We start from the raw sequence: 12,689 nt of genomic DNA, 5'->3' as shown, positions 1-12,689 counted from the left end.
ACAAAGGAAAAAAAAAAAAAAAAAGGTGGCCGAGGGCTACTAATTTATGGTAATAGTTTATAAATCGGTGAGTAAAGTTAGAATTGAATCTCATTTGTATAATTACATTTGATTACTCCCAGCATCTCAAAAAAATTTATTTATTTTTCATATTTGAGGATTCTAATATTTTAAGAATAGTGAAGCGATTGTAATGTTAGATTCTGATCTTTTAAAAAGATTGTAAAGTTAGTACTTTTGCTTCCAAATTTGCCTTCTAAAATCCAAAATTCAAATTTGAGTCTAACATAAAATAAAGGTAAATATAGAAAAAAAACAGTAATTTTTTTTGCCACTTTACCACCCAATCGAATCCAACCTTCTCCATTATTAAAAAATATCCAAGACATAACACTTTAAATGAAATCGGAGGAAGATTCGTGTTGTTTGGATTATGAATTTTTATGGAAATTTTTTTACAATATTTATGAATATTCTTTTGATGCAATATTTAATAACCATTTTATCCTATATACTTATCTTATATACATGGCATCCTCAAAAATACCATAGTAATTTTTTTTTTCAAAAATTTCCCAAAAATACGATCGAAATGGGCTATGAATTTTCAGCAGGGTTCTTGTGCAATTTTCCAAAACTTCCAAGGTATTCCTTTTGTTAAAAGGTTGTAAGGAGTAAGGAAACAGAAACAAACGCTGAAGGGGCAAAAGAAACAGGGTCCTGTGGGAGTCAATTGAAGGGGTTGATGATGGAAAAAGCACATCAAGTCCAGCAGTGGTGGAAATTAAGATGGCTAAGCTTCAAGCATGCTACCATTGTTGTCTGCTTATTCAACGTGCTCACTGCCCTTTTCTTGCTTCAGGGATTCCTCTCTGCTTCTTCTTTTGGCAAATTCTCTTCTTCTCACCAATCCAATTCAGGTTCCTCTCTCTCCAATTTTTTTCATTTTTATTGGTGGATTCTACTGTTTCTTCCTAAATTCAACTTGTGGGCTTCTGGGATAAGTCTGATTTAATATTGCTAAATCCTGAATTAAGATTTCAGTATACGTAATTCAGATTTATGATGCTAATCTGCGGTTTTCAAGATTGTTGAGTGATGATTTACTGGGATTGTGATGGATTGATGGACTGGGCTGAGAGTATCAACTTCTTTTGAGTGTTTGGTAATGGGAAACGGGCTCAAAAAAGATACAGATTTACAGCTTGTTTTTGTGTCCGCTACTGTTTTGATTAATTTCCTGCCAATGACTAGCGAGTATGGTGTCTTGTGTTTTGATGATTAATCGTAGCTCTTCAATTGTGAGAAAACATTTTTTTCAAGGGAATAAGATTTGAGTAGTTCTGCTTTTTGGAGCAGCTTTTTAGTTGGTGAGGGAATCTTGCGAAAGCTGGTAAAACAGTTTCTAGCCCATCACCTGTAGGAATTGGGAAGAATAAAATTCATGGAGAGGATATTGATAGAATAGGTAAGAAATGTTGGTGGAAACAACCCTTTGCCGGATGTAGCTATGTGGGTTATATAACTTGTAGATAATTGTAATGTAGCATCCAATGATCATGTCTGAACCAAGATGGAAGCTGTTTTATCCTTTAGGATACCTGAATACATCTTATCCTCATATTTTGTTTAGTAGTAGTACTTTGTCTGGAAATAGTTAGTTATGTTGATGCTCTTTGAAAATTTTCGTTATTTTCTTGGTACTTAACACATTTTATGGACTGCAATCTTGCTTATACAGTAATATGTTTGTCTATCCTGTAAATGCAGTTTTACTTAGGCACATTAAGGAATCCGAGGAGATACGCCGTGCCATGATACCTGTGGATTTGATTAAAAGAGTGAGTACAAATTCTTTGACTTCTATTACCATATTGTATTGCCAGTTGTAACAATTTATTTAAGCACTGGTATCCAGAAGATGTGAGAAATAAAATGGTCGCTTGAACTCTTCCATCTCTTGATATGGGTTCGTATTATTTGTGATGGTTACATGATAGTTTATCTTCATATGGTGAAATTGAGTATTCTGGTATGCGGATGTGATATCTAAAAAGTTAATATCTATTTGTTTTAGGTGAAAGAAATTGAAAAAGAAGCACATGTAGAACCAGAGGCTGTAAAACAGAAAGATACCAAGCAGGGTGCTGCTTCGGACTTAGTATCTAGGCTGAATAATCTTCGCTCATATTCAGATGCTGGCAGCCTCAAAGGTAATTTCTAAAATTTTGCCCCATATTTTTAGCTGTGTCTCTTAACCTAAATTAGTGCTTATTAGAAGGTATAAGCCGTTAGGAATCACAGCCTAAATCTACCCAATTATGGGTCAAATTTACCAATCATTACTCATACAACATTAATTGTTTATTTCAGTATAAAATAGTCATGGAGCCGGGTACAGCTTCTTATTCATTTTCAGCTAAATGTATTGGTTACAGATGAGAAATATTTGGAAACATTCTTTGTTTAATTCACAGACGTTGAAATTGCACCAATAAAAAGGTTCTCATGAAGGACTTTTTACTAAATTTGGCATGACAAGTACTTTTTATTTGTGTGAAACTTAATAATCCTAGATTATAGTTTTATTAGTGCATGAAGTTTTTTTGTGGTTGGCTCACTACATTGTATTTAATTATAAGTTGTCAAGAACGTTTATTGACTAATATTTAAGAAATATGTTCTGGGAGCTGGTTCTCATATCGACGACTGATAGTTTTATTGCACATCGGTCTTAGTTCATCTGGCAGCTTAATTATGTGTTCCTTGTAAAGTGTAATTCTTACTAGACATGTCACTTAAAGTTGCTGCATGTTTAAATCAAAATTCAGGCAGTAGACAAAATTTTTTTTCCTTTAACCATAAGGCATTGATATTCACAATATTCTCCATCATGGTCACCATGTAGAACTTGAATTTCAAGCCTTTTTTTTTTCCTTCCTCATCCTTGAAGTTGAAGTATGTATATGCAATCTTTGATAGTGTTGCTTTACATTTCAAATACCGCTTAAACCAATGGAGAACTTCTTAGAGAGATGCTGAGCTGTAGTCAATGTCAGATGTGCTTCTGCACAACATTATGTTATATGCAGGTTCTTGAGAGGGATTTATGAACAGGTTGATTGGTCATAATAGAGTCAGTAATTCAGAATATGTTAATCATCTACTGAGGCTGACATTGGTATTGAACTGAAAGGATTTTTTTTTTCCTTTGTTCTTGGTTTCTACAGCTCTAGAGGAATGGCGTAAGAGGAAGATGGAACGTGCCAGACAGCGAGAACTCGGGAAGAATGGAACTGTTGTCTGACAGCTTTGAATTTTGTAAAAGTTTAAAGATCAACATTATGAGCCAATACATCATCTGCTATCGTTTTCTATGTGATACTATGGCTTGTGCGTGTATAAGATCAACCCCCTGGATTGAGTTTAATCATATATATATTACTTAAAAAGAGGACGATTGTCTGTGTGCTTGTTGCACAGACCGAATTCTATGAAGGTACGCACATGAAGGTTTCTGTTACAGACAGCAGTTAGAAAACTAATTTGCAGACATACGATTGACAAAGTCGAGAAAACGAAAGTAACATTCTCGAGGATAACCGATATTTGGAAAGTCCTCTCTGACCTCTACTAATTGCATGCAACAAATTTCCTCACTTTGTTCTTGAGAAGCCTCGAATGAACCCGAGAAAAGACCAACAAAACCTTCTATTAGAAGGCAGAACAACTGACAAAACAATCTTAGGAAACAAATTCGCATCAAGAAAGCATTTGAGAGATCTTAACAAGATGAGCTGTTTTGCGTTTGGAGTTCGGTTCTGTCCAACTGACGAAGAGTTGATCACCAACTATCTCGAGCATATGGTGAAGAATCGGCCGTTGCCGTCCGAATGGCATAGGGTTATGATAGTGAGAGAGATCTATGGAGAGAATAGGACCCCTTGGATTCTGTTCCATGACGATGATCCATGGTAGACACCAGTCGGTAATATGACCTGGATAAGCAAAGAAGAGTAGACTGGCCTAATGGAAGTTAGCCATTTCGCAACCTTTAATAATCTCTCCTTTTCCCATATGGCCTTTTTCTTCTTCTGTTTAGCAACTAGCAGCAACAAATTCCCACAAATTTATAATAATAATAAAAAAAGAACAAGAAAAAATCCCTATACAACTCCTTTTATATATCCCAATCAGCCTCACAGTATAATACCCCGCCAAGTCTTTTGAAAAAACAGTTATTGACAGTTATTAAAGAGAAACAGAGCTGAACAGAAATGGCTAATCAAGATTCTGGTTTCTCCCAAGAATTCTCCCATCACCAAGAAAACACTGCAATTGACGCCACCGCTCTCAATCTCCTAGCCAAGCTCCACCTCAACTCCGCCACGACAGGCAACCCCGGCAACAACCAATCCACCGTCACCACCGCTGCTGCCCCACTCTTCTCCTCCTCCTCCTCCATGGACCCCTGCAACAAATGCGGCTCAACCAAGAGACAGTCCCCTTCATCTTGGTCTTCCCTCCAAGAACCCTCTTCCAAGAGGGCCACACTTCTACCTCCATCTTCCTCCACCACCACGTTTTCTGGCGACCGCTGCATTCTTGGCTTCAGTAAACTCCCACTTCCGGCCACTTTCTCTAATGCATCATCATCATCCTTATCGTCCCCTGCTCTTCGCCGGACTATTTCCGATCTAATCAACTCTCCCGGAGCCAGCAATCTCTCTGATCAAGCTCAAATTTCTTTGGGCAGTTTGTTGAATAACCAGTTGCCGGAGAGTTCTATGGTCAATCCTGTGGCTACTTCGCCATCTGGTCCTCTTTACCGTACAATCTCTGATCCCACTTCAGCTTCTTATCAGGTGGTGACAACCACCACACCGCCTCGGCCTCCAGCAGCAAGAAAAGTCACGTGGTCACCAAGTGCTGGAGAGGCTGGCCTGAATTTGAAAGAAGAGACTCCTAATACCAAGGTATTTTCTGGGTTCTTTACCTTTGATTCTACCCAAGACTTCCGCCAATCTTCTGGGCGTATTTTACCCCACCAATTATTCTTCTTTTGTTGAATATACAGAGGCTGAAAAGAATGAAGGATAGGCTGAGAGAAATGAGACAATGGTGGAATGAAGTCATAAAGGAAGGTGAAGAGGATAGCTGCTCTGATTCTGAAGATAATGACGATCTTTCAAAGGTCCGACAATCAATCATTCACTATACCTTCTATCAAATCCTATGTTTTCATCATACTTTTTGCTAGTTTTTCTTGAATCCGTGTTGGAATCTGAATTTTTTTTTTATTTTTTGAGTTTCTTGTTGTAGTCCCTTGTTGGTAGTTTTAATTTAGTTCTAAATCAATCTTATGACATTTTCCCATTTTCTTTTTTCCCCTTATCTTTCTTGAATTTTCATTTGTTCTGATGGTGCAGTTTTTAGGTGTCTGCTTCTTTGTTGCGGTTCTTCCTCTGATAATCTTTGTTTAGTTGTAACTCTAAATTTAATTTCCAGTTGATCAATTGTGTGCCATTTCTGAACTCTGAAGTTTGCACAGGATAATTCTGAAGTGTGCCAAGTTGCCGGAAGTGAAGGAGGACCTTGCGAAGAAGCTGTTTGGGTGGAGAGAAATGGGGAGTGTCTGATTCTCCATTTCAAGTGTCCCTGCGGCAAAGGCTATCAGATTCTTCTTACTGGAAAGAGTTGCTACTACAAATTGACAGCTTTCTGAGCTCGAGATTTGTTGCTTTCTTACTTCAGATAGTCTAGCTATCAAGAATAACGTTTTCTGAGTGATTAAAGTTCCAATCTTTTCTGCACAGTTGCGTAGCAATAGTTTCTTTTTCAAGTTGGGGTTTAAGAGAAATTCATAAAGATACTCTTATCTTGTGCAGTTTCAATTTGTAAGCTCTTCAAAGTTTATTAGATAGTAGTCCATATTAGAATCCAAATTGCAGTAGTGTTCTTTTCCATTTCAGACTTGAGGAGTCTTGTTCTCATGATGGAATATCAATGTATTGATTCAACTGTCTTTAGCCTACTGATTAATAATACATCAAGTTGTTCCTTTTTTCCACAGTTTCATATGCCATCTTTGATTGACCTGTTGGATCAGGCAATCATTTTTACACTTATTCACAATGACCATAAATGTTCTATTTATGCCTTTTATTTCCAGTTAAGGATCCAACAGAGCTAGCTTTTAATTCAAGGATGTTTCTCATTTGCCTTGTGATAAAAGGAGCATTTTTCGAATTTATAGTTATTTAAAAAATAGAAATTCTTAGCAGTGGAGGATCATGAATACAAAAACAGAATACAAAAAGGCTGTCTTTTGGTTATTGACCACTATTGGAATGTTAAAGTCTAAATAGACTGATAGAGAACCGAAAATGACTACATTTTGGTTCAACAGACACAAATGGATTACATTTTTCCATAACTTTTATCATTTAAGATATAAATCAAATCATAATAAGATATCATCAAATCTATCTACAACCAGCTTAATTTTTATAAGTTGCAAATGGAAAACTTTGGGACTGCACATTATTTGCAAAAAAAAAAAATTATAATAAAAAAATCATTGAGATTTTTCAAACGCCTTTTTACATTATCTTTTTTTTTAAATTATTGTTTTATTTCATATATATCACGTCAAAAAAATATTTCGTAGAATTTTCAGAATAATCTTCAACTCAAATACACTCATGTTTCAAATTAGTGTGTTTCAACTTAAAAATAAGGACTTTTTTCCACCTTAATGAAGGTAATTAAGGCGTTACTGCATAAAAATTGGTCGAACCATCCCACTGTCATATCTCAGCCGGTCCAACCGGTGCAAACCGTCCTTACTTCAAAAACCGGCTCCCTTTTCTATTCCTTCCTCCTTCCAGTTTCTTTTACAAAAATCCCACCGTAACCTCCAATCTTCGACCTCAAAACGACCCGCCAAGAGCATGAAAAACGACATGGACCCAGTGGTAGAGGAAGTGGAGAAGGTGAAGAAAGAATTTCGAGAAACAGAAGAACAGCTTTCAAAAAATATTAAATCAATTGAAGATTATGGAAAATCCAGCCAAAAATTATCATCCTCATCAGTAGAAGAAGAAGAGCACCATCAGAGTAAAAATTCATTACCAAGATTAAATGGGCTTGCTCAAGATGGTTTGAATCTTCTGCAGTCGCTCCATTTTAAGCTTGATCTCTTAGCCCCTCAACTTCCCTCTGATGATCAAGTTCAACAGGCTCAAGATTTGGCTAATTCTTGGCAGAAGCGAATCGAAAGGTACCCCGCTTTATTCATTTTTTTTTCATGTTAACAAATTTTAGGGGCACCCTTTTCTGTTTAATATTAATATTTAACTGTGTTTTTTTTTTAAATTTTTTTTCTGGAGCTTCTTTAAGTGTAAAATGTAGGTGACTTACTGAATTGAAAAATGGAAACTTTATATTCTGATAAGACAAGCATTGTGCTGTTTTTTTTTAATGTGTATTACTGTATTTTAAATTATGACATGGGATTGGAAGGCTCGTAGATACATGTGAAAATTTTGATGATATATGCAACCAGTTTGTGGACATTCATAGGCATTTCTTGGGATAGTTTAACTGCTTAAGATGTTTAGATGATTGAAATGCGGAAATCTTTTTAGGTTTGCTGATAAATTTATTGAAATCAGAGATTTGTGTTAAAATTGGTTGATCTGGAAGTGTTATAAAAGGTCACATGATGAATTCTTGACCATTTATTTTCAGGAACTTAAATCAATGTCATGTCAAGAACTAGAAGTTTTCATTGTAGATTCACTCTGGGGTTTATAGTTTTGTTTCATGTCATAAATCTTTACAAAGTTTAAGTCTTTCTACTTGTCGTTTCTTTTGGCTGCTGGGTATGGCACACAAAGAAAAATTTTGTTTTGAGCATATATATAGCCTGTACTCATATATGATGTTGTGAGAGAGAGAGAGAATGTGTGTGCGCGCGCGCGCGTATGTGTGAGTGAGTGAGAGAATGGCTACATGCCCACAGACTAAGATTATGTCAACTCCAGAAATTGTTGGCAGAAGTCTTCTTGTGACTTTTGTTGTTATGAATGATTGATTCAAAGAGATGTGTTTATGTTAACACATGACTACATTACATATCTGTGAGGAATATCTACATGGTGATATGTTACACATTTATTTTGTTGGAAATGCAGCTTGAGATCAAGTTTGAGAAAAGCTAATCTGAGAGCTAAGGAGAATATCAGAAAAACTGCTCAACAAGAGGTAATGAGCTTTCTACATTATGTTGGTTCCACTGCTTGTTAGGTGTTTAAACTGCATATTGTTGGTTGACTGCAGAGGGAGCTTCTTTTGGGAGGTGGAGAAGAGTCTACCATTCGGAGGCGGAATCTACAGTAAGTTTAATATGCTTCTGCTTTGCTAAAACCTTACTTGATTGTCTCTTGTGGTTTTAGGAATGATAGAGGAATCCTTATTGATCAAGAATGTGACTTTACACGTTCTATATTATCATACTACTTATTAGGACAAAAGCAGGAATGACATCTGCAGCTGAAAGTATCACTGAGAGCCTTCGACGCACCCGTCAGCTGATGGTCCAGGTTAGTACCTATATGTCTCTGTTATTCCTTTTCCTGATGTGTATATGATAGTTTCTCATTCATTAGTAAATGTTACAGGAAGTTGATCGAAGTGCAAGCACACTTGTGACTTTTGGTGAGTTCTTTTTCCCTAATATAGATATTTGCTCTTGAACTAGTATCTTCTATCTCAAAATACTTATTTTTTACCTTTTTCCTAAGCAAATAATACTAGTTAGCTGTTATTTTATTCTTATGCACAAGTTTCTCAAGCATTCTTTGTGGGTCATTCTTGGATTGGATATGTAGAATGAATGTTGTCATGTTGACTAAAAGTAGGCATTTGCAGTTCCATTAATTTGGGGCCTGGAGAAATTAACTTTGTTTCGCTGGGGAAGATGATTGACATTTAATTCTTCAGCTAGTCTGCTGCGTGATTCTCATTTCAAATTCTAATACTGATGTTTCTGAATGCTTTTGTTTGGTTATTCCATATATCTGATATAACTACTTAATTAAGGTCACAATATAAATACTATATTCGTTGTTTAATAAAGTTGAGGTGATGAGATGTATTCTAATCTCAAAACTAGACGATTAATAATGCACCTCAAATACTTGCGCTGGAGATTTATTTTTAAGAATTTAGATCGTTACATTTTTGGCTGAGATATGTATCCAAAGATTTTCTACTAAGAGCATTGGAAGAAATTTTCTCTGTTCATCCTGCTGCATGGCATTTTATTGCAAGATTAGCTAGTCTTTTATTTATCATAATATTGGGAAATATGGAGCTGTCTATTCTTTCATGAATTTGTACTTGTTGAAGCTGAATAACAAAATATAATTTTTGAATACTGCAGAAGAATCAACTGGAGTATAAGGGAAGGCTGAGAGCGAGTACAGAGGTCACCGCTCACTCCTAATGCGAACTCGAAACCTTCTTTCGACAATGCAACGTCAGGATGTCATTGACAGGTAGGGGAGAAAATGTTTCTGCACTTTTGCTTCTGACCTGCATCTGCTAGTCTAATGCTTGGCTTTCCATGGGCAGGATAATTATGGTTGTTGGATTTCTTCTTTTTTCCCTTGCTGTTCTTTATGTTGTTTCAAAGCGTATTGGGCTGCTTAAGTTGCAGAGGACGCTTATGGATGCTGTAAAAGGTGGTGTGGTAAACGAAGCAGGGGTTTTACCTAGAGGTGGTGGAAATGGTGTAAATATTCCCCAGATGAACGAGGATGCAGTTCCCTTGTTGGATGTGCCATTGGAACGGCATATGCGTGACGAGCTTTAAGCTTTTCATAGCTTTGTATAGGTCCTATATTTTGCCCTGCTTTCTCAATCAAATTTCTGGCCAAACTTTTTTACATCTTCTATAGGTCTTCTTTCTTGTATGGTTGAGGCTTGGCCTCATATTGAATTGCTATGCTTTGACATCAGGAGGCAATTTTTCCCCCCTTGAACTTCAGGATTGCAGAAGCCTTTTCCCACAGGTTTGCTGTATGATTCTTGTTCTGTATCTTTAGGTAATACAAAAGCTTATCATGCGTCCTTCTCTTTCTATTCCTTTATTTCTTCAGTGTCATCTTTAGCTCTACATTGGATTTGGAGGACATCTTGAAAATATGCTTAGAGAAGTTTTTTTTTTTTTGGGGGTAGAACTTAGAGAAGTTCAGTACACAAGTAACTTACTTTTCCCTAGTTACACTTTTAGCTAGATTGAGCTATTCTAAGTTGTAAAATTTGTAGACTATTCGACTACACACATGGACTTTTTCCCAAGTACACTTCTTTAGCACCTGGATAAGCATGCATGTCACTAGCCTACTACTACGTGAGCTATGTAATACAACCCTGTTGAGCTTGCCTCTGTTTTGAGTAGCATTTGCTATCAGCCTTTGCACTTTAGCACTTATTGTATATGTTCATCTACCTCTATTTCAACCAAAATACTCAAAAGCAATAATCGATTGTACAACATCAACTGGAAAATAGGTGGAGAGGAAGAGGCTCTGAATCATTTACAAACTACAATAAGTAATATATCATATCCTCAAGCCAGTAGCCAGAAGTTTTTGTGGGTTTTTGAGTTGAGAAGATATCCTCCATTGGCCTTTCTCTGCACTCCAACGCAAGTGCATTTGCTGTTCTCGATCAAATACTCCGCCGTATCAAGACCCCTTAATGATCTACTTCGCTTAGGCCTGCTCACAAATGCAGACAGGAACATGAGCACAACACTTAAAAGAGGATGGCATAGTTAATCTGATTGAGGATGGAACTTCTTTTCTGGAAGAATTCATCGAAGTTGAATAAATATCATAATGATTATACGCAGGAACAAGTAAATATAAACTTTTCTCCTGGTTTCACCGATTTTTAAAATTGCTTTCTGCTTTTATTCTGCATAAGGTATTAGCTAAGGTGAGAACTGGTGAAATGAAGAATGAAACTCTCAGCGAGAGATTCAGATAATTTTGCTTTGATCAATTTGATCATCAACTGAGAAATTGTTGCAAGTTTAACATCAACATCTCAGGGGAACAAATGTAAATCCTAGTGCAAAATCTCTTTTAGTATACCCTATGCGTATTATAAACATGCATGGATGATGTATATGGGGAAAATAGAAAACTCACCCTAATATTGCATTGGAGAGAGTCGTCCTTTGCCCTATAACAATGACATCAACCCCATGACTTTTGCTTTGTGCAAGAAGTACAGAAGCCTTGTCCTTTCCATCCATTTCCGCCCTCTGTACACGAACTTTTAGCCTAGGCTGTGCAATACCACAAGCTTGCTTCATTGCTTCGAGAAAATCTATGGTTCCTCCTCCACCACCACCACCAAAACCTTCTGAGGATGAGGATGAGGACGAGGACATGGAGGCGGCACCGGCAGAAGCAGGGAGCGACTGTGCTTTTCTGAAGATTGTACCAAATGGGATTCTCCAGGCACTATTAGGATTCTCAACATGGAGGAGAATTAACGTATCATTTTCAAGCACTACATGGGAGAGGGCATATTGAAGTGCAGCAGCTGATTCGCGACAGGGATCCGCGACCACCATCACTTTACGTGCTGGTGTGCTCCCGCATGCCATGGTCTACAGCCTAGCAACCGGTCACCACCACCATTAATGGCGCCCGCTGAAACTCCGCTGCCTTCTTTCTGCAATCAGAGGAAATACAAGGAATATAGAAATAGAGTATCACTAGAATTGCAAAGCGCAGGAGATGGTGAAATATCTGAGGCTGTCATTTTCTAGGCTTTCCTGCGTGCCAGAAAAGTAACACATGCTGTCCTCATTTTACAGATAATTGACGTCCAATTTGCAATTTGTGATTCACAAAGTTCATGCAACGTTGGCTCTTTGCTAAATTTGGGGTTCAGCTTTAGGAGGACCATTGAATTGCCTGTGTAGTTGTAACCTCCCAACTCATCATCGCTTTTGCACCATGACTATTTTAGTCTCTCTTCCTCAATTCTTGATGTTGCTTTGCTCAGACATTGACCAATATCTTGTCCAACATATAGCACATAACATATAATGCACTGTACAATTTTAAAGCAAATATTACATTAACTAAACTTCCAAATTACAACAAAACCTTGTGGTAGTGGTATTTGACATCAAATACTACAAGAATTATATTGACTACACGAGAAACATAAGATTTGGTACAACGGTACACGTGAATAAATAAGAATTTATGACTACACGAAAAAACTAAGAATTTTTTTTTTGTTTTTTCGCCAAAAGCGGCGTCAACGGTACACGTCAATAAATTTTTTAAAACAACATTTTATTTTCTTTCTATGCCTAAAATACGTCATATTCAACTTGTTCGAATTCAATAACTAAAATTAGAATGCACGTGCAAAATAAGCATATATCTTTTGAGTATGTCACAAATTGGTCACAGATATATTAATATTCAAGATAGGTAAACGTAATTCATTGCACTGCCGAAACTTTAAACTGTGATGGATTATGTTTCCATTCGGATACCTTTATGGTAGGAAGCCCTTTGACCGTTCCTATCGTAGGAAGCCATACAGAGGTCGACACGTGTCTATGAATAATGAGGACCAAACGGACC

General features: G+C 36.9%; 3 protein-coding genes and 1 non-coding gene across 4 annotated transcripts; 3 read left to right on the top strand and 1 right to left on the bottom strand.

Annotated features, from left to right (window-relative positions):
* The first annotated feature begins 675 nt into the window (after positions 1-675).
* LOC113736839 (uncharacterized) lies at positions 676-3,498 on the top strand. The gene is made up of 4 exons (XM_027264014.2): positions 676-920; positions 1,771-1,841; positions 2,078-2,213; positions 3,231-3,498. The coding sequence occupies exons 1-4, from the start codon at positions 746-748 to the stop codon at positions 3,305-3,307; spliced, it is 459 nt and encodes a 152-aa protein (XP_027119815.1). The 5' UTR covers positions 676-745; the 3' UTR covers positions 3,308-3,498.
* A 463-nt stretch (positions 3,499-3,961) lies between these two features.
* On the top strand, positions 3,962-6,072 carry LOC113736495 (uncharacterized). The gene is made up of 3 exons (XM_027263513.2): positions 3,962-4,976; positions 5,078-5,194; positions 5,552-6,072. The coding sequence occupies exons 1-3, from the start codon at positions 4,278-4,280 to the stop codon at positions 5,723-5,725; spliced, it is 990 nt and encodes a 329-aa protein (XP_027119314.1). The 5' UTR covers positions 3,962-4,277; the 3' UTR covers positions 5,726-6,072.
* A 799-nt stretch (positions 6,073-6,871) lies between these two features.
* Positions 6,872-10,054, top strand: LOC113736683 (uncharacterized). The gene is made up of 7 exons (XR_011842429.1): positions 6,872-7,282; positions 8,199-8,268; positions 8,344-8,399; positions 8,531-8,606; positions 8,685-8,721; positions 9,449-9,563; positions 9,640-10,054. It is a non-coding gene; the product is annotated as an uncharacterized protein (transcript).
* A 402-nt stretch (positions 10,055-10,456) lies between these two features.
* On the bottom strand, positions 10,457-11,812 carry LOC113736684 (uncharacterized). Its single transcript, XM_027263753.2, has 2 exons — positions 11,226-11,812; positions 10,457-10,790 (listed from the first exon to the last, which is right to left on the bottom strand). Exons 1-2 carry the CDS (start codon positions 11,687-11,689, stop codon positions 10,640-10,642), a joined length of 615 nt encoding a protein of 204 aa, XP_027119554.1. The 5' UTR covers positions 11,690-11,812; the 3' UTR covers positions 10,457-10,639.
* Positions 11,813-12,689: the final 877 nt, after the last annotated feature.

Source organism: Coffea arabica, chromosome 3e (genome assembly GCF_036785885.1).
Source record: "Coffea arabica cultivar ET-39 chromosome 3e, Coffea Arabica ET-39 HiFi, whole genome shotgun sequence".
Classification (NCBI taxonomy): Eukaryota; Viridiplantae; Streptophyta; class Magnoliopsida; order Gentianales; family Rubiaceae; genus Coffea; species Coffea arabica.
This window is presented reverse-complemented; position numbering and strand designations above follow the sequence as displayed.